At 36.5% G+C, this 21,137-nt stretch overlaps 1 protein-coding gene across 1 annotated transcript; it reads right to left on the reverse strand.

Moving 5' to 3' along the window:
* Positions 1–3,599: 3,599 nt before the first annotated feature.
* RBP1 (retinol binding protein 1) lies at positions 3,600–20,895 on the reverse strand. Its single transcript, XM_074833674.1, has 4 exons — positions 19,879–20,895; positions 19,095–19,273; positions 7,129–7,230; positions 3,600–3,867 (listed from the first exon to the last, which is right to left on the reverse strand). Exons 1-4 carry the CDS (start codon positions 19,949–19,951, stop codon positions 3,814–3,816), a joined length of 408 nt encoding a protein of 135 aa, XP_074689775.1. The 5' UTR covers positions 19,952–20,895; the 3' UTR covers positions 3,600–3,813.
* Between the last annotated feature and the right edge of the window lie 242 nt (positions 20,896–21,137).

The following is a 21,137-nucleotide window of genomic DNA, read 5'->3' on the forward strand; positions in this document are numbered from 1 at the left end:
GGGTTTATAATGAACAGATCTGCACAAAATATTTCAACCATGTTGCAGAAGGTTGAAGTTGACATTATCAAACCAAAATTAATTTTTTTCCTGGAATCAGGTGAATATCTGAGACATTTTGGATGAGCTTATAGCTATAGTACTGTTACATACCTCAGGTAGATTAAGTTTGGTTTATCCCTCATGTTTAATTCTCTGTAGCTTCAGCAAAGCTAAGCAGGTTGCTCATAGCTGTATTATACATTGCTGCTTCTGTTTTCACAGTAAGTTTGGCCACCCTGAACTTTCAGGCTCTGTTTTGCTCTGTGGCACCATGCTTGCTAAAAACATGGTTCTCTCTTTTACTTCTTCCATAAAGCTGAAACTTCATATGCACAACATACCTCCATGTGCTATAAAGACAACAAGTATGTATTCTTTCCATGTGTGCCCTTCACTGAAAAGACACAAAACTATAAAATGCGGCAGTGAGTTCCTCAATCATCTTCAGAAGATCATACCCACCTAGAAAATGAACACAAAAGCCCAAAGTAAAGCCCGAACTGAAGTACTAGAACAATCATGCTCATGGAACGCACTGGCCTTAATTTACACCTCAGTCTTTCCTTACAAAATTAAAAATGTCCATTATCTGGAACTAATGCAGTTGTGCAGAAATACAGGGTTGGTATTGGGAAACTGTAGCTGAAATTCTGTGGAAGATCAATAAAATGAAGTTTGATTCCTGAGTAGTAAGCAAATCTGGATATGAATTCACTGTGAAGGTATTGGCTACTAAGTAGCTTTGAAAGTAGTCAGGGAGGCTGATTTTTGTCAAGGAATTTTTGGATGTTATGCATTCAGTAAGCAGCTATTTTATGGAGGAAGTTTTAAATTAAATTTTATGATAACAAGTTGTTAAAGGTTTATGGAAACAGCATGGCTAATTTTATACGCGTTATTTGGAGAGCATCATCATGGAAGCAATGAACGAACATAATTTCCTTTTCCAAGGGAAATGGTTGCTGCAGTAGAGATAAGAGGTTGCAATTATAATGACAAGTAATTGAGATGATTTGAAGAGAATGTATTCAAAGTTAAATATTTCTGAAGTTTCTGTATTTTATGTGTGTGAACTGTGGAAGTACTTCCTGAGCTTGCCTCTTCTGCATAATTAGAAACAAGTTACATTGTTTCTGGTTGATAAGCCATTAGTTACTAGTATGGTGCTAAATTTGCCCTTGTACCAAATGACCCAAAGGGGAAAAGCTGTCTGTTTGATTACAATAATAATAGCTTTTAACAATTGGATTTACTTAGCTAGATGTTAATTGATCCACTTACAACCTTCTGCAAGAAGAGTTTGTGAATGTTACACAAGACTGCAGGGAGCTGCAGGCAAAAATTAGAAGACATCTGGTGAATTAAGGGTCATGAACTGCCAAGTTCTGTTGAAGGAAAATCACATTTCAAAAAGAGTCTCGGTCAGTGCTGAACATTAAAAAGAATTATGCAAAGTTTAACTGTGGATAGTGGTGTGAACCATCTCCTTATTGTGTAGTTTCAGTTTTCACATGTGAAGGAAAACATAGGTGGTCTGAAAAATTAAAATCTGTTATAAATGAGAAGTTGGAGTTCATTCCTTATTTTCCATTGTTCTCTTGCTTTCCTTGGGGCTGAAGAGTGGAGAGATATCTGGAGGGTGTCCATGGTTATGAAATCAATAATTTAGAAACTTGAAGGAAAGGTGTTTCTGCATCCAGTAATCTTTCAAGAAAAACAAATGACTGATGCATGGATATTTGGCAACTGGGATATCCCCAACCTTGTATAAGGTCATAGATAACATTTTAAGTAGACAGCTATTTGGAATTTCACTTAAGCAGAGCAGTATTTTTAACCTGAGATACACAGGTTTCGTATTCTTTTCCCTCCTCCACACCCTTTCTATCTTACTTAACTCTTAATCAGTTTTGACCTGTCCCGCTCCAAATACAAGAAAACTTAATCAGCATTAACTGCTGGTCTGTATATCGGCCAAGAGGGATATCCATTTAGCTGTGGAAACATAGCTAGATGGCTAACACGTGAAGGAAAAACAGGTTCTGCATGTATCTGGTTGACTAGGTTCAAGTATAATTCCCAGACTCTTCCTTAGGAATGAGTATTACATATTGCCAAGGAAAAAATTTACAAGGGAATTTAAGTTAAACAATTGCATTCCATATGTCTGTAATTCTTAGTAGTATGAGCCACAGCTGTTGCAATAGTAACACAAGGATTTACACGGAGAGGGAGTATTTTTCACCTGTTTATCACATGGGGATGCTTAAGTCTTCATGGATAATAATTTCTGTGTACTTTCTGATGTAAAGTAAAAACCAAAATTTTACAAAATTGAATTAGATGTCCATTACAGCACATCTGGTGCTACACTCACAATATATATAGTACGGTTGAAATACCATGGCTCAGGAAATTTGTCATCCCTGATATACTAACTTTATAGTTTACAATGACTGTTTCTGAACCTCCATTTCTTCATGTTAGATCAGGTTGCTAGCTTTTTTAAACAGGCTTAATAATAGTGCATATTTTAAAAATATCTCTGGTTAGTAGAGAATGGAGACATTTGTTCCCATTTACATCTCTAAAATTTCTCTCAGTCTCAGCACTGGGTTCCCAACGAAGTCAAAATCAAAGCCATGCACAGGAGTTGCAGCAGAGTAGGGAAAGGTATGTTCCTACTTTAGAACACCTCAGACTCTGCCATAGCAACTGCCCCACTTCCCTGAAAATGGCTAATAACAGTTGTTTCAGGAAACGCTTGTAACACTGTGTCACGTGCTAGAGGTCTGATCCAACCAGGCACCCTGTATCCTTGTGTCCTTTTGAACTTGATGTGAAGCGGTGGTGCTAATTGCATATTGATAGGCTGAAAATATGACAATTTGGTTTGCAAATTAGTATTACTATAACTAGTGATTAAATAAGCATTGGAAACTGCTAGGCCAATGCTTTGTTACATGAGGACTATGATGGGTCCTAGAAGAATCTGCAAATGATATTGTACAAAGCAATGCTAGTCATATATTCTATGTGGTGTGTGTACAGTTATATACAGTTTCTAGTAATGACCTATTAGTTTCTCCAGAATAAAAAACCAAAATGAATGAGCACATATTGGCTAAAGCAAAAGAACTGCCCCTTGGCCATGCTTCCGTAAGTGCTGTTTTTCCAGACTATTAATCCATACGTTTATTTATTTTGAGAAATCAGATTTTTAGTTTTGGTGGAATACTTTCAGTGAAGTACTGCTCCTTTGGAGCTGATGGTAAAATTCTCACTGGCTTCAGTGAAATCAGGATTTAGGTGTAAGCCACATGCTACAGCTTTCAATCGCTTCCCTACAACTACAATTCAACAGCTGAAAACAAGACTGCCTGGAGGCCTCTTGCTAAGGCTATGGAAGGGTGATTTCCATTGTAAGTAAAAAAATTAGCTTACAAACTAATACAATAAGCTTACAATAGTGGAGCTTACAATAAGGTCCACTATCTTGTTTTGCACTTAACAGTGCTGTTTTGGCATAGTCAAGAATTATGGTACACATACATGTATAGTGTTTAGTATCTTTAATTGGCATTTCTAAAAAGTTTTATTTGCAGTTATTTCTTTAAAATGATTTGTTAAAAAATTCTAATTTTACAGTTATAATGTGATCTTCATTTCTGTGTTTGCTCTTGTCACTGATGATGTTCGTTACTAGCATTCAGAGATTTGGCGGTAAGTCTGAAAATTCTACTGTTCTTCACTTCTGTATCAGCAGTAGGCTCACTGTACCTTCTTAAAGATCTGCTTACACTTGACTCCACACACTCTTATTTCCTAGGAAGAGAAAATAATTAAAAAACCCAACTTTTACATAGGACCCATGCATTATACATTCATGTGTATGTTCAGTTTAATTTGAATCCACAAGTTTCTATCAAATTAGATTGTGTGGCTTATACATATTTTAGCCTATTTTTAATCCTTAAAGAAACCAGCTGGTCTGGGTTTGTTTTCTGGTGAAAGGTGGAGTAAGAGAAGCTATTTTGGGATCTCAGATCTTAATGGGCCAAATATGTTCCTGGTACATTATTCTCTATTTGCAGTGCGTGCAACTACTTAGGTCTTTGAAATGGGCATTCTCTGTTTTGGGCACCTAAGTTATTTGGGGATGGATTTGAATAACTGGTTCTGAATCTGTGGATGACTAGTAGTTCAAACCTACAAAAGCCCACTCTAGCAACACAGTGGTCATGGCTAGAAAAGGACAGATAGTTGTGTACAAAAGATTTGATCTAGGTCTATAAATCACAGCACAGCAGTGAGTTTTGACTGAACTTGACCACACTGGATGCCTAATGCTGTCTGCTGCTCCTTTGCATTCCATAAGAGCTTTTCAAAAATCCCTACGTGCTAGTCATTGGATCATCGTGAATGGTGCATAAGCAGGTGCAATGATGCTTACATCTTTGGCACTGATTTGTGAGGCCTACAGTTGTTTACCTAATCTCACTGAAGATGCAGTTTAATCTTCTCCATTACTGAAACTATTTAAGTTAGACCTGAGAAGTTCACACAGTATGTGTGGGGATGTGCGGAGGTGCTGACTGGTTTTAGTGGAAGAAGTAAAAAGGGGTGGAACTTCTTAAGGGACATAAAGACAAAGGTTATGTATGACCTGGCAGATGGGATGTACTTTCTATTTCAAAATAAGAGTTTTAATAAAGCTGTCAGAATATTCTGAGGAAACAGGAGGCAGAGTATCCTGGGAAGTTATGCATATTTTCTTATAGGGGACTTTGATAAAATGACATACTTAGAAAACCTTACACTGAGTAAATAACGTATTGGTATATGTTGCTAGTCCCTAGTAAGAGAAGGTTCTTCATGATGAATTGATGAAACAAGCAGACAGATACAGTGATTTTAGTTAGGACGTGTTTTGTTCACTTCTGTATAGGTAACCCCGACGCAGGACTGTGCAATAAGGGCTAAGAGATCTGCTGACAGTGACAAAAACCTACAGAGCAGAGGCAATCAATACAATAGAAAAGGACAATAAAACTCAAAAGGAAATGGAGAATGGTCAAATAAGTCACTCACATAAAACAGAATCTAAGGAGGAAAAAGAACTATGAAGTACAGAACATAGAATGAAATGGAGAAAATAGGAGGCAATAAACTACTAAAGGATGTGGTACTACTCTCTACAGAACTGTGGAAAGAATTAAATTAACACTTGGCTCATTGTGTAAAGTTCAGTAGGATCATAAAGCTATCGAAGTATCAATTTTTTAGAGGTAACTTCCCATTGAATCAAAGGACTCTCAAGAGTACAGGACCCAGTAATCTCAGATGGTCAAAAATAAGATACTAAATGGGACTGTTTTACTGTATGTTTAATGGAGAGAGTTACATTAACAAGGATTCAGAGAAATAAAGAGGACATCTTTTGAAGTTCATGAAACATGAAGAGTGATAAAATTGAAATATTGGGGACTGGCCTCTAAAATACTTCATTACTTCCTTTGCATGAAGTGATTTTGTACTGACTGTTGTGTACATGAGAGACAGATTGTGATAAATTGTACACGTGCCAATCAATGCATGGATGCCTGCATGAGCTGGCAGGTATGATACAGAACTCTTCACAGCCTTCTGAAAAAGCAGCCTCAGATCAGTCAGTTTACCTTGGGGTACCTAAAGTGGCACTAAACACATATGTTTGAGCAACTGAGTCTGAATTTGACTTCTAAAATCAAACTCTTGACAGGGTCAAGTATAGAAAGTGGTCTGGCCTAGAGGTCCATGGCTAGGTTGTACGGCTAGAGCATGAACCAGAGTAAGGATAGCAGAAATTGGGGCTGAAGAAATTGGTGTTGCAGACAGGACATGGGAAGAGAGAATGACTGCAGAGCTAGCAAGGGACAGAAACCAGGATGCCAATACAGAGAAATCTAAGAGTAACTAGTGCTATGGCTTCATATATGTGCAGATGAGTGCAGCAAGGTGTAAGTTGAACTTCTAGGCCGGACAATGTATGGCTAATTGCAACCTGTTTGATAGCATAGAATCTGAGAGGGCTGATGATTGGTGTCATGGCACCAACTGTTGTGAAGCTGGGAGATAGTGTGCAAATACTGTAGTGTGTCTGTGTATAGATAGAGGGAATATGTATATACAGAAAATTCTGGAGTCTCCTTTTTATTGCTTCACCCCTACCTTCAGTGAGCCCACGACCTCAGCTATAAAGTGACCACTTACACAGTAACTTTCTACCTGTGTTATATCAAGTATGTAGTCCAGATGGTAAGATCTGTCATATACATTCCTTTCCCGAAGTGGTTTTTGGGACTTCCAGTACTTCCTGAAAATCGTGCTTAGTAATAAGGGATTTGGGGTACTTTTGCAAAGATTTCATAGCTCTGCTACTGATTTGAATATTTAGAGAACATCAGTTTAGACTGCTGAATGCTAATAGTACTGAACAGTGAACAGAAATGGAGGTTGGATTTTATTATCTCAGCAGAAAGACTGCCTTTTACTCACGTTGATGAGAGAGTAAGGATGCTATAAAGAGATATGTGAGAAAAGAATAGGCATCTTCTTTCAGGTCCTGTTAACTTAGAAAGATAAAAATGATGGTCTGAAAGAACATGAAATTTCAAAAACTTAATTGCTGTTTTAATTCTCTAGGCTATAATGCAGTCTGGCCTGTAATTATTTTAAAAGAACAATGGTCTATTTTCCCCTTATGGCTTATTGTTGGATGCATAATTTCACTAGCTCCCATACTGTGTATTTCACAGACTGTATGAAGGACATTGTTAAATGTTTTCCTCAGTGTAAACATTTCAAACTGGTATGTCTGGACAGATAGCTAACACAGAAAGAGTACTGCTTTGAAATCAGGCAGTCTTTGTAAGGGACATAAAAGCATAATGGCTCCAAATGAAATTGTTGCTTTAGAAAAAAGTCAAATGCCATACCAATACATAATTATGTCAAAGTAAGCCAAGATAACATAGCACACAGCCTGCTGCGTTACATCTAACCATTTTAATAGAGTGGCATTTAAAACCGGTTACATGATCTTACCAGGTGCATTTCATCTCCTTCAATCCACTGAGTCCAACCACGACCTTCTTTTTCTCCATTCTGCACACAAAGAAGCTTATCTCCATCCCAAGATACAGTGGTCTAACAAAATAGACATGTTCAGTGTTACTGTAGTATTCTCTGATATTATGATTAGTTTTCTTAAATTAAAACTTCTCTCTAATATAATAAATGATTAATGTATCTCATAAGAGGAATAATTGTAGAGTGTTGTAACAGGATAATTACAAAAGAAATGAGCTTAAATAGAAAGTTGCTGCCCAATTGCCTGTCAAAACCTGGAAGGATGAGATAAAGCTGTTTAAATGCAAGAAAAAATATCATAAAAATAATTGTGTAAGAGTGCACTTCTCTCTCCCTGTGGACAAATAGAGCAGCAGAATGGATGTGCAGCCTAACACTGTATTTGTAAAAGGAGCTGAAAACTTGAGATTCAGTTTGTTTTTCCACCATGGAAGGATTCCTCAGCTGTTCTACCTGAAAAAAGTACCCATCTACTGGCATCTATGGATGAACAAAGCTTTTAAATCCTGAGCTGTTTTTTCCCCATGTCTTAATCTAGCTTCCGTCATCGAGCAGAGTGGTTTTGAAGTATCGGCAAATTGGTATCTTTGCCAGCATCCCACTTTGTATAACTGTAGCTGGAGAACTACTTGAGCCAGGACTGGCAGAATAAGGGTAAGGTGCTGCAGGATTCAGCATATCACTTTTGTGAATATTGATGCTGTCCTCAGTAGTTCAGCAGAACTTGATTCAAAAACTACTTAAATGTATGAGGGTGCATCCTACAGCTTGTTACTATGGTTAGCCTTTACTGACAATTTGCCTTTCACGTCTCCCTAAGATAAAGAGAAGCAATACTCTGTAAAATATTTAATGAGGGAAGCGGAAGAGCAGTGACAATTTGTGCTCTATGAGGATACTTTAACATCAATATTAGCATATGGCTTTTAAACCAGCTTGTTTGAAGTGAATCTGAGGACTAAATATGGGATTACTGTCTACCTTGTAAAAGTCTTCAGTCACTGCCTGTATGAGTTGTCAAATGTGGAGAGAAGATGAATTCTGATCTATCATTAAAGGAAAACTTACTGCATCCATCCTGTGTAGTTTCTAAGAAAAGAAGTCAGCCTACATTTGTCATTCTGGGAACTAAAAGCAGTTCAACATTCAAGAACTACACAGCCCTATTTATTTAATTTGTGTATGTCACAAACAATTAATTCTTAAATGATAACCATGATAGCCACTATCTTTAAATGAGTACAGCCAGCAGTCTCCACCCCTGGGGAGCTTTAGACTAAACAAGCATGGAAAATGAATCACTAGAAAGAGTGCCAGCATAGCTAATCCTGGGCAAGGCATTGTTATTGATCCCATATAGTCTGTTTGCACCATATGGGGTCTCTGAAAGAGAAACTCATGTGTCCTTGCTAAAAATCTCTTGAATTTGGAAAATGCATTCACAAATTATTCTGTTCACTCTTGTAAAATGATGTATTTAAACCAAGTAGTAGATCACATTTAAGAAAAGCCATATCCTTTTAATGTATAAAATGCTAATGCAGGAAGGAACAGCACATTTGGGTAGAGCCATAGTAAATGTGGTCATCATAGTTTAAATCCTCTTCCATATCTGTTTTTAATCAGCAGACATGCAGTTGGAGACAGAAGATAACAAATACTACTAGTAAAAGTGAAAAAAGTTTAATTTATAAGTTAACAAATTAAGATTTTCTGATGATTCTAAAAAATGAATATATTAGAAAATGAACATTATTTCTACTGATGACTTGTAGATAGGAGGGATACTGTGGAATGAAGCCACTTGCTTAGTAACCGCACTTATTTTTGTCCATTGAGTATTAGCTCAGCATAGTTTAATCATTAGACTAGCTTAACAGTTAAATTTTGAGGGTTTATATGTGAATTCAAAGGCAATATACCATGTAAGATCCAACTTTATTAGTACTACTAATGTTCAATGTCAATTGTGAAAGTTACTAGTCTTGATAATATTCACTAGTTTAGGACACTTGGGGGCAACTGAGAATGTTTGTAGCAGCACAAGGAAACATCTTTTTCAGTCTCTAAGGGAGATTGAAATTGTTTCATTTTAGAAAGCAACGCATTTTTTTCTCTGCCTCTCTTGTTTTTCCAGCCAAGATTAGATACTGCTTTTGGCAATTTGGTAATAACCAAAAAGAGTATAGTACCACATACAGTTAACCAAGCTGTTTTATCAGCCAATATTCTCGGTTATCATCCTCTGCCTTCCCTTTGAGAAATATAAATACTGAAAGGATATGAGTAAACCATACAGTTACTGCTTTTTGTATGTAGCTATTTTGCTATGAAGGTTATAAAGCACAGAATATATTGCAGGAGAACATAATGTCCTCTTCTTTGCTAGCAGGATCAACCACTTCATGACAGTAAGATTAATCAGTAGCATTTTTATCTTTTCTTTCTTTAGGTTAAACTGTAATGTCTCATATAATAAAGGACAAAACTCAACACAGATTGAAGCTCTTCCATTCCAAATATCTCTATTGAGACACACACTGAGTATTAGCTGAGGTTGGAGTTGCCATGGCTGTTATATAAGCAGTGGTGTTGCTAATAGGCAAGATAAAGAAATGCTTTACTTTCTATGTAAAGCCACTTTTCTTAGAAAAATAGGCTTTTATAATTAACCATGTTTGCCACTATTTTGATTATAGCATGACCTAAGGTTTGCCTGATTACAGAGATGGAGCTACTGTCTCCTATCTGCAATGACTGAAAATCTTTGCCAGGGTTTGGGGAGCACTGCATCCCCGGGCAGACAGTTCCTATTCTTCATCTTCCTCCACAAGCAAGAGAAGTAGATAAACTTAGAGGACACTGGAAAGCAGCAGTCTCCTGATGGTAACAAAATGAACTAAATGAAAATATAGTATTTCTCTAAAACTGGACTTCTGCCTTTTTGAGCATCTTGTACTACTTGTAGGATAAATAAAAGACTTCATTTATTCCTTTCAACTACATAGTACATAACATAAGCAAGCTTAAGTTTTGCTTACTTACATGACCATACTTAAACCTAAGACAAATACTTCTTAGATCAAATGCGTATAATTCTGTAGGAAACTTCAATAGAAAACAGATTAATGCGATTAGTCAATAGTGTGATTAAAAATACTGAAAGAGCACAAGAAAAGTTAATGGAGTGAGATAAATAAGAGTGAGTCTTGCCTCAATTTAACTTTTCTCAAAAATTCTAACGAGCAGTATTGCACATCTTTTGGCTTATATACTCTTTTGTTCTTGAGGTGTAATAAATACAGAATGGAGCTCCTCTGGGAGGTGAAGAAGTCTTTGAAGCCTGAGAACACAAAAATGTTCAAATTTTCTTTAGTTGTGTGATGTGATTTCTGTAGTCCTACACTTTTTTGGTGTACTTAGATATTTTCCTTTTATTACTTGGCCATTCACATACTTTTGTTAGTGATTTAATCTCTGTGTTACGAAGATTTAAATACATGTGCATAGCAACACCATCTTCCTGAAAATTAAAGCTAGAAGAAATGATAATTAAAGTATTCTTGTTACTGTTTTCAGTTATGAGACAAGGTAGATTTAAATGACTATGTATTTGCATTTTCTCTAGTAGCAACAACAGTAGTGAAGTATTGTAGAATTACAACAGATACTACTTCCACCTTCTAGTGGCAAGTCATACTGACACACAGCCAGAGATACTGACTTTTGTAATTTACTGAAACAGTCATCAAACTATTTTATCAGAGAACTTTGCATTTCCCAGTGATGTCTAAATGCAAAAACGTTTCATGCTGGCTTTGCACAATGTTTCTCATTCCAATGTTGGCTATTCCTAGAGTGCTTGCTTGTGTCATATGCTCTGCAGTTGAAGATACATAATGCATTTTACACATGAATGAATGAAAATAACATTTTTTTTTAAGTAGTCCATGAACATTTTTTGTTAATGCTACATAGATTTTTAACACATTGCATTTACAAATATGAATTGCAGCTACCATCTTTCATCAAAAATGTGATATTAATTTCTCATCTGTAGGAGAAACACAGCAGTACCAGTTCTATTTTTCTTCTACTTCCCTTCAGAGTGTTGTCTCTATATTATGGTGCAGCAAATGACTGCAATGCTCTAAAACTGCATGACACGCTCTGTGCTCCATCTCAGTCCAGTAACTCTCTGCTTATGAGAATGACCAGTCATTTTACAACTGTAATTATGATTTAAGAAGGATTAAACAATGGAAAGTAATTGTTTAGGTCAGATGACACAGGAGAACCCAATTTGAGCTGTGTCCTCTATTGTGTTTACAAATAACATTGAAGAAAATATCCTAGAATTTTTGGTCAAACATAGTAATATATCCAACAAGGTATTTAACAGCTTCTCAAGATAAAGCATTTTCATCTGCACTAAGTATCAAAGTGATATAAAAATCTCTGGTAAGCAGTCTGCAGGGGAAATTTTCATCAAATGAGGTGTTAATGGAATAAATGAATGTTGATATCACTGACAAAATCTAATGTAACTGTGAAGGGGCATTGTGCAATGTAGTCACTACCTATGACCTTCTGTGTAGGAGGCATGCTGCACACTGCTAACAGGAGGGCTACAACCATGTTCAGAGTTTTCCATCTCTCCATCCTCTAACTCCTTTTATCTCATCAAATTGGCATCTGGCAGGTTGATGACAGACAGATAAACTACTGAGAAAAAAACAAGAAACTCAACAGAAAAATTAGTGGTAGGATTCTTGGACTTTATCTCAAGATACTGTTGCTGGACAAAGGCTATACATATTTAGCCACCCTGTAGCTAAGTTGAATGATAAAGTCTGTACCAACCTGTCCTTCCCTTACTAATTTCAGTTAACCCTGTAGAAGCACTTATAAATCTAACCTCCCATTTCATCATTCCTGTTTTTAGCTGTGCATCAACAAACTCCCAAAGTTAACTCATAGGAAATGGTTGGTAGAACAATACAATTAATTTCTCAGCTGCTTGTGGGGCTGCAGATGTGATGTCTCATAATAGGCATCTATAGCTACAGGACTCTGAAACATATTCATGACATTACAGACTTGCTCAGGTTGTTATTGAAAGACAAGCTGGTTATAATGCGGGCATTCTGTACCTGACTGATAAGCTTACTGAAGTTCACTGTAGTCAAAAGATGAGACACTTCCAAAAGCAGTATTTTGCTTCTGTGATTGTCAGCATCTCCATTGCTACCAAAGGAGCTTAGGATTGGATTGACAAATTTTAGATCAAAGGGTAAGCTGCTGTCAGATAGGATCAGATCTTAAATGTTCAAATTCCTTATTTTGAATGCTTGCTCATAAGAGCAATGAAGGAAAGCAATGACTAGAGACATGCTCCAGGGAGTAGGAAAGTAAATGTGTCAAAGCTCCAGGCTATGCAGGTGACAATATGTGGGAGGAGTAGTAGAATCAATATTTCTGACAGTGCATACTGTTTTATTTCTTAGGAATGGTGGATTTTTTATTTCTTACTGAAATAAAATTGTATACAAATAATACAAAAATAGACTCGTGTATATCCTATGCCAGAAAAAAAGTAGAAAACAGCACATCCAATTCACTTTGTGCAAGAATGAGAATTGATTCTGACACTTACTGTTTAAATTAATGTGTATAATTGATTTATCCTCTGTGTAATTTTAGCAAGATGCAACTGTACATAACACTAATGATTTGTCATTTAAAATTGGATTTGGCAAGTCTGGTTCTCAGGTTTATAGCTGATTCTTTATGATTTCAGTTTCTGCATTCATAAATCTCTGAGCTTTTTAGGATTCACAAAAAGCTGAAATGCTAAGCCCATCCAAAACCACCTCCACTACAAAGCTTCAGTATGTTAGCAGTGGTTTCGTGAATAACTAGCTCAAAGCTTCTGATTAGTCTCAGGTTTTAGATGTGAATCCAGCACTGCAAAATTTGAAGTTAATGACATCTTAAATTATATGGCAAAAGATTCTAGAGATCTCATTTGATATCACTCTGCAAATGTGCTGAGCGTATCACTTACATGTAATAAGCAGTAATGCCAAAAGAGCATGAGGTGTGAAACAAGGCAGAGAAAAGGAAACTTCCACTTTACTGAGGCACAGAGACTGAATGAACCAGAGTTTTAGAGAGGCTGAGACAGACCCAAGAGTGGACCTCTGTTCTCTGGAGCTTCAGAGGGGTTGACTGGAGGACCGCTCTTCCTCACTTGTGGACAGCAGTTTGTAAAAGGTCAGAAGTAGCAACAGAAAACTACATAAAGACTACCTCCTTTCAATTAAACCCCCTCAAAAGTCAGAGATTATTCCAATGAGGAGCTGGGGAATTCACAGTACTGCAAAAAGAGAGGGCACTAGATTTGAGAAAAGACTACTACATACACACAGGCAATGACATACAAACACCTCCCAGCAACAGTCATTCTAGAACAAAGCTTGTTCCAACAAAGTATATGAGAAAATACTTCCAAGTCAAAAAGAAAAGGACAGCATTTGAAGAGGTAAAGAAACAAAATAGCTGAATTAGAGGGATCAAGTAAAGACATACTGCTGATCTTGCGTCTTTCTAGACAGGCAATTGATATGGAGTCTTCTCACCCTGTGGGGGATCCCTACTGAAATTCCAAGTATTGGAATATTGTTTGTTGGTTGTTGTTCTGGTAGCAAGTCTTCATTCCAGTACCTACTCTAAACTAGATTAACAGCTGTGAATTCCATTCGTGGAAGAGAGGAACCCTGCCTAAATAGTTAAATAAGCTTCATGAGCCATGTGATTTTATAACAGGGCTTTATTCTGACCTTGCAGCAATATAAACCAAATTATGTCCAGAACAACTAAACTTCATTGCATTTTTCCTGAATACAAAACTAGAGAGAAATCAGTTTCACATTAGACATGTTTTTTATTTAAAACAGAGGCATGATCAGTTTCGAACAACTTCCCTCCTTTCACTAGGATACAGCACATGTAACTAGCACTGGTTTGTGTGACAGGCTTGGTCAGGTGCCTATGAACAATCCTTATGTGGCTGTCTTAAACGTTAAATGACTATATATTTTCAGGAAGATATTTCATATGGTAAGATGTATGATAGATCTGATGAGTGAATTCTACAACTCCCAAATCCCCCTCCCCCTAACCCATCCCAGCAAGTCTTCCAGTGATAGAACTGTAAACACCCATTTGATAACTTATCCATGGTTATATTCTGCTTGTATTCTGTTTTGGTTAACTAAATGGTTAATATGTATGATTTCCCACTTCAATTTCAAATTCTTGCTGTTTTATCTATTTACCAGTCCCCGGTCATTGTAATTTCCTTATCTGCTTCAATGTAAGAAGGAAAGTACTACGCCAAAGAGCACAACAAGGCTCTGAATTACTGAAGCATCCTTCACTTGCTTAGCCAAATATTCAATCTAACACAACTAAGGCTGTTTTCAGTTATACAAGAAATTCTGCTGTTCTATATTTAGAACATAGAATCTTCCTTGATTTTTTAAGCAGATCACTTGCCCTTAGTCTCTGTCAAAAGAGAGATTCATTCTGGAGAGTGTGAGCTAAAGCAATTCAGTCTCATTCAAATGCTTGAGCAGCAGAGAAAAATTATAATGCAAAAACTCTCTGACTTTAGCAGCAAAATTATTAGAAAAGTAAAAATTCTAGGGAAGTAATTTTTGCATCAGAGGTATCCCATTATCAATCTGCTTTGATTCACTGGGTGCAAAGACTTGGAACATGAAACTTCAGCCTTCGTTTCAGCCTTTAAGTTTTTTCATTTAACTTTTTTACAAACTTTTGACTGATGTACTGAGCAAATACACTGTGAAGGTACATAAGGCTAACTCTTCTTCTTAGTGTCAGATTCTGCCCTGTTCTTATGTATACTGGTACATATTTTGCATTGCAGAGGTTTCCTCGGCTTCGCTGTTTATTACTGATGGTGAAAAGGGAGGCAAAATTATCTGGTGATGAATGTACTTTTGGAGATGCTTTTCAATCAGGTCTTGCCGCTTTTGTGCACAGTAAATTTTTTCCACAGTAAAGTTTATTTGCATGAAACAAGGTTTTATACTTAGTGGAACACCTGAGATGTTAATTAAATTAATCTCAACTAGAGGCTGTAGAATTTATCTTTAAACTGAGGAAAGTTCATGATGAGACTGGAGCTTCACTGAGAATGAAGATATCAGGATCAAATACTCGGTTCAGGAAATACCAAAGCCATAGTTATCCACTTAACTAATTTCTATCTTGTACACTATATATCTGATAGATGTTGCCAATTAAAACCATGAACAAACTCTTTGAAGTAGTAGAAACTTTATCACACGGTCTGATTCAAACTTCACATCATATAAGAAATAATTTAATAATGTCTTTCTTAAGGGATGTCTTTCTACACCATCTAATGTGCACCCTGTAACATTTGCAAAGAATAAAAGATGCTCTTGAATATGTAAACTTTTATTTTACCTTTATAGTTCACACTGCCATTTAGGGTTTTTAACAACCCTAAATATTAAGTATGATTAAACTTGTAGAAACACATCTTTCACAAAATTTACAAACAAATAGAGAAACTCTTATTTAACTATTATCTAGGAGATAAAATCTCTGGGGAAAAGCTCCAGGAGAAGCACAACAGCATTATGGGAACTAAGTGAATGCAGATGTCTTGTCTGCATTTCTTAAGAGACCAGGTTGTGCTGCAGGTTACTCCATACATGGTTTCAGCAATGCTTAGAATGCATTGAGTATCAACTGTCTTCTTGGAACTGCCTTGCACTGTGATTAGTGATCTCTCCCATGTTGTCAGCTGTCCTAATCTTTGGTTCTACACAACAGAGAAATTGCATCTTTAACTAAACTAGCAGGACTTTTGAGTTTCTTGAGATTTCAAAGTAGCAAATTTTCACTTCCCATCAGAAACAAAGCCTTAAAGGAACTGATGTTATGAACTGCTGTTACCTATATCCCTTAAGAAAACAGAATCACCTAAAAACGTGTTGTGTACAAGAAAGTGACTGTTTTGGACAGACTGCTAAGTTTTATCCAGCTCAATTAACTCACTGTTCCAGAAAGTTCAGATAGGCTTCCAGGAGTGACCAACTATAAAAATGAAAAAAATCCTAACTGAAATGAAGGAGGGGGCCTATACTATCACAGGAGTATCAATTCCTACTGTCAAACCTTCGACTTCTAAAATAAGTATCAGCAAAACTTTTTAGCCTTTACTCATCACAGACAGTATCGATTTGGAATTACTGTAGTTATACTCTACCCTGACTGACTCAAAGACATGTTCTGCAACTGAAAGGTGAGCACAATTTCAGTGAATTATACACAACATCTAACCTATTCACTGTTCTAATATTATTTTTACTGATATGTTAACTCTACTTAGATGATATATTCTTCATTAAAAGAAAAAAGTGATCTATACCTATTGGATGACTTATTTCTAAGGTTATGTTTGCTAGTCTCCTGATGATTGCTCTGCTATACAGATTAATGTTTAATGAGTAATTTGTCTTATCCATGTTACTTTGTACTTCTGATACATTGAGCTACTTGGATAAAACTTGCCCAGTGGTCTGCTCAGTCCACAACATAAATAACAATAATTGATTCACAATCTCTCCCATTAGACAGGTTGACTATTAACGATTTATGGCATGCAGTCTCATAAGCTATAGATGAGAAAAGGAAACACCAAGAATGATATCCAACCTTTGCTTTTATGATAGTTTTTTTCATAACACCACTCAGGGAGTGGTCCAGTATCTCTTCTATCACTCCATGACCCTTCTCTGACAAGAGTCTTTCTGGACCATTGGAGTTATTTTGCTGCTTAACAACTGCAAGTGTTGCCTGACGTGGTTATCAGGTTTGGGCTGCAGTGGCTTCAGAAAGACAGCTTCTTGTACTGTTTTGCCTTTGGGAAAACTGAGGTCTCAAGTCAAAAAGAAATCTTTAATAAGAAAATTAAACTATAAAGTATGATACATTGCTACAGGCAAATAGAGAACCAGTGATCAGTGACCAACTGTACAGCTGCAGTTGGTATCTGTTGTTGGAGGCCATAAAGGGACATGGATGATTTCTGAACGTTTTTGTGGAGTTTTATGTGCCCAAGTGATTCTTAACAAAACTAACAGGGTTAGTGACTACTCCTTGGGTTCTTTTGGAAAAGGCAAGAAGATACTGGTACTTTCTGCTTCCAATGCTGAGTGAGCATTTTGCACTAAACAGCCAATAGATAAAAGCAACCCTTGGAAGTAGGGTGAACTAGGTTCCACTCCAAATCAAATAGCTGTTGTAGTGACTAGAATAATCTTTAATTTCTTCTTTCTGGTTCAACAATTTGAATTCTTCCCTATCACTCAATTTAGCAAAATAGCATTGAGAATTTTGGCCTGTTACAGACAATAAAATATTTAGAGTATTTGTCCGGTAATTAAGAGTTGTGTGTTAAATCTGTTCAGCATTTCAAATGCAGGACTATGCAAGGGCCACATTTCCAGGTCCTCTGAATCTGATTTTTTAGTGCAGTGGTTGTCTGAACTCATTGCAGGCACATGCTAGACAGCCTCAGAGCACAATTACTTCTTTCTGCCATGTAGAGAATGTGTTAGTCCTCCTTTAGATGGAGTTTAATGGTATTTAAGTAGATAAAGCTTAGATGGAGACAGTTCTGTATACACACAAACTAGTACTTCACCGACTCAAACACTGAGAACTTCAGACATTTTTAGCACTTGAGCAGATGTTTTGAACACTCCTATCTTTGATAGTGATTTAGCCACCTAAGTCTAAGTCTTGCTTTGGGCTCATAACTGTTCAGTGGACTTGGATCTCATCATCCTGATTAAGAGCCTTCCAGCAGTCAAAAATGCATTATGACATTGGGGCACTTTTCTATACAGAAATACACACTGCTTCCATGAATGTTGCATTCTGCACTCTATCATGCTTCTACCCTCTCTATCAAGGAGTACAGAAGGATTAGTTGAGGCACTCACTAGTTCGCCATTCTTTTTTTCTCATCTTCGTGATCCTTCCCTTTCCTGCCATCACCCCAGCAAAAGCAATTCTGCATATCCTAGTGTAAGAGAATAGTATTGGTTTTAAATGGCCCTATTTAAATGGCCTATTAATTTCTCCTTTACAGTCCCTCCCAAGATAATTTTCTTTTGCGTTAACAACTTCTTCACTGTAGGATATTGCAGGTGTCATGCTCTCAAACTAACAGGAAAGAACTTGGTATTCTCAAGTTTTTCCCCTGTTAATTGGTATTTATCAGCCATAAGTTAGAAAATATTGTCTCTCTGGCAAGCAAAAAGAGCTCATAAGGCAGAGTCCTCAGTGTTTGCTTATTGACTGCTGTAAGATTTGTTCCAGTAGGCTAATTAATGCATCTGCTCTAATGAATACACCCAGGAAGGAAAAGAGCACAGGAACAAGCACAAGAAAGAAAAGCTGCAATTTCTAAGCACTTAGGCATTCTAATACATGGGGAATAGTGCCTGACCTTGCAATCAATGGATTTCCTTTACTGGGAAACATTACTCAGTGAAGAGATTCTGAAAGTCTGAACCTAAATGTCTTTTTGACCAACAAATATCCCAATATAATTGAGTAATGTTTCACCGAAGTTACTATTCATTCATTGATAAAACTGTTCGGTGCTCCTGATTAAAATTAGCATTCCTGTAATGTAAACGCATTGTAAAAACTGTGTGCACTTCTTGGCAAACTGAGAAGTACAGAAATAATTTTAGAAATAGCCACACAAAATGGTTAACAGATGTGGTCTGTGAAAGGCCTCAGATTATTATTTTTTTTTTGTCCATTGTTACAGTTCTAATTCTTACCATGCATTTGCGATCATCCACCCCAGCTAAATCCTCCTCAAACTCCTTTCCTACATCAAATTCCATGATGTAGTTTCTAAAAGTGCTTAGCGTTTTAATGATCATATGATCCCCATTCTGAAGGATTTCTTTGTCAGGTTTTAGCAAGTTTGCTATTTTTCTTACAGCAACATTTACATCTGAAAAAGAAAAAGAATTATTTTAATCTAGAAAAGTCTACTGCAAAAAGAAGCTTGTAGCTCTTGGGAGAACTAAAACGAACAAATAAATAAATGTCCAGATCTTTCCAGTCAGCTTTCACATCAGGAAAGAGTCCATAACCTAATTATTTTAACTTTAATAAGTTAATATTTTGTGATTATATGGAATCCTAAAAAATACCATTTGTATTTGACAGTTAATAAGGCCTTCGATATTTCTATCGAAATACTATCACTTTACATCAAATGCAAACACACAAAATTGCATTAGATACATTATTGTCTCCTTATTATGCATAAAAAATTTTCAAATTATGTTTTTTTTTTTAAAGTTTGAAGTCTGCCACTTACCTCTTTAAGCTATGTAGTTTAATCTCTGTTAATGTAAACTTCAAGATCATAAAAAGTAGAGGCTGCTTAAGACAAAACAATTTTGCATAAGGCAATTCTTAGAGTGCATTCCTGAAAAAAATGTTTCTCACAGAAATGATTTATGACTGTACAAAAAAAAATAGATCTATGTAAAGACTACGACAGGTTGCAATTATTGATTATTTATTAAAGAAACATGAAGGGAACCTTACCCAGTGCTTTCAGATACTCCTCAAAATTATCATTGCTGACCATTTTCCAGTAACCATTGAAATCTGCAGGCATCCCTACTTTAGGTAATTGTCAAAATCAAAGTCTCAGAACAGTGTGTTGATTCCGCACCACACAGCTCACTGCCCTTCTTTGTGGTGAGTTTGAACTCTAGTTTCTTTTATCTCTTTTTTAGACCATGTAGCTATGCAAGTCCTTCTAATCCGATTACTGTTGAAGTGTTGCCTTTAAATCCCTCCACAAGGCTGAACCTCTGAGACTTCTAATGACAGCAGGATGACTTGATTTAAACAGAATGAAACATTCACCTTCCATAACACTTCTGGAAGGGTACTGATTATCTGGGGATCCATTTTAACCATATTACTCTTCATTTTTCATGTCACTCAGAAAAACCCTTTTAAATAGCTTTAGTTTAGGATATTAGCCAAAGCTATACAAGTGCTTATCTTGTATGCTTTCTGAGGTGAATCCTTCTTCCTTGCATATGTTCCAGCTACTTTATGCCACCTTCTTTTCAGAAAATCATCAGACAGACTCTTTTAGTGAAAGCAATTTGTGTCTGGCACTACTTTAACTTGTTCCACAAGCTCCTTATTTCTAGAGAACTAGAGTGGAAGCTGTTTGGCCAACTGAGGGCTCAAAAAGGGCCAGTAAAGTGGAAACTTGTATTAAGAAGCAGTAGTTAATTCTGTATATTGATAAATGCTACATCACTATTGAATGCATGCTTTCAGTTAATTTAAGCAACATTGAAACAGAGAAGTAGCACTTTATAGAGATTCTATATTCTCTGAAGGTGTCTTCTGTCAAAAATGAGATAGACTGAATCGGCAGAATAGGCAACCAACATATAAGAGAATGGATTTTTCTGGCTAACATTAGGGCTCAAATACCAAGACAGCCTCTTAGCTATTTTAATTTATTTTCCACTGCGTATCTTCAAATGGTACAGCTGAAGTTCCTCTTGGATATGTTATCTACTCCAGGGCTTTAGCAATTACTTACTCTTATAGAAGACTGGATCAGAGAAGCAAAGAAACCCACTTTAACTCTGGGGATGAGGACTGTCTGTCATTTGTGAATCTGGAGGCTTAAAAGTGATATGAACGGTGCATGCAGTTCTAAGTGCTTGCATGAAAGAAAGGTTTATTTCCATCTCTTGTTCAAACTGTCAAAACACAAAAAGTTATTCAGGGCCCTAAAAAGTCAAAGTTTAGCAGTAATATATATTTAAAGA

This window comes from Strix aluco, chromosome 9 (assembly GCF_031877795.1).
Source record: "Strix aluco isolate bStrAlu1 chromosome 9, bStrAlu1.hap1, whole genome shotgun sequence".
NCBI classification, from domain to species: Eukaryota; Metazoa; Chordata; class Aves; order Strigiformes; family Strigidae; genus Strix; species Strix aluco.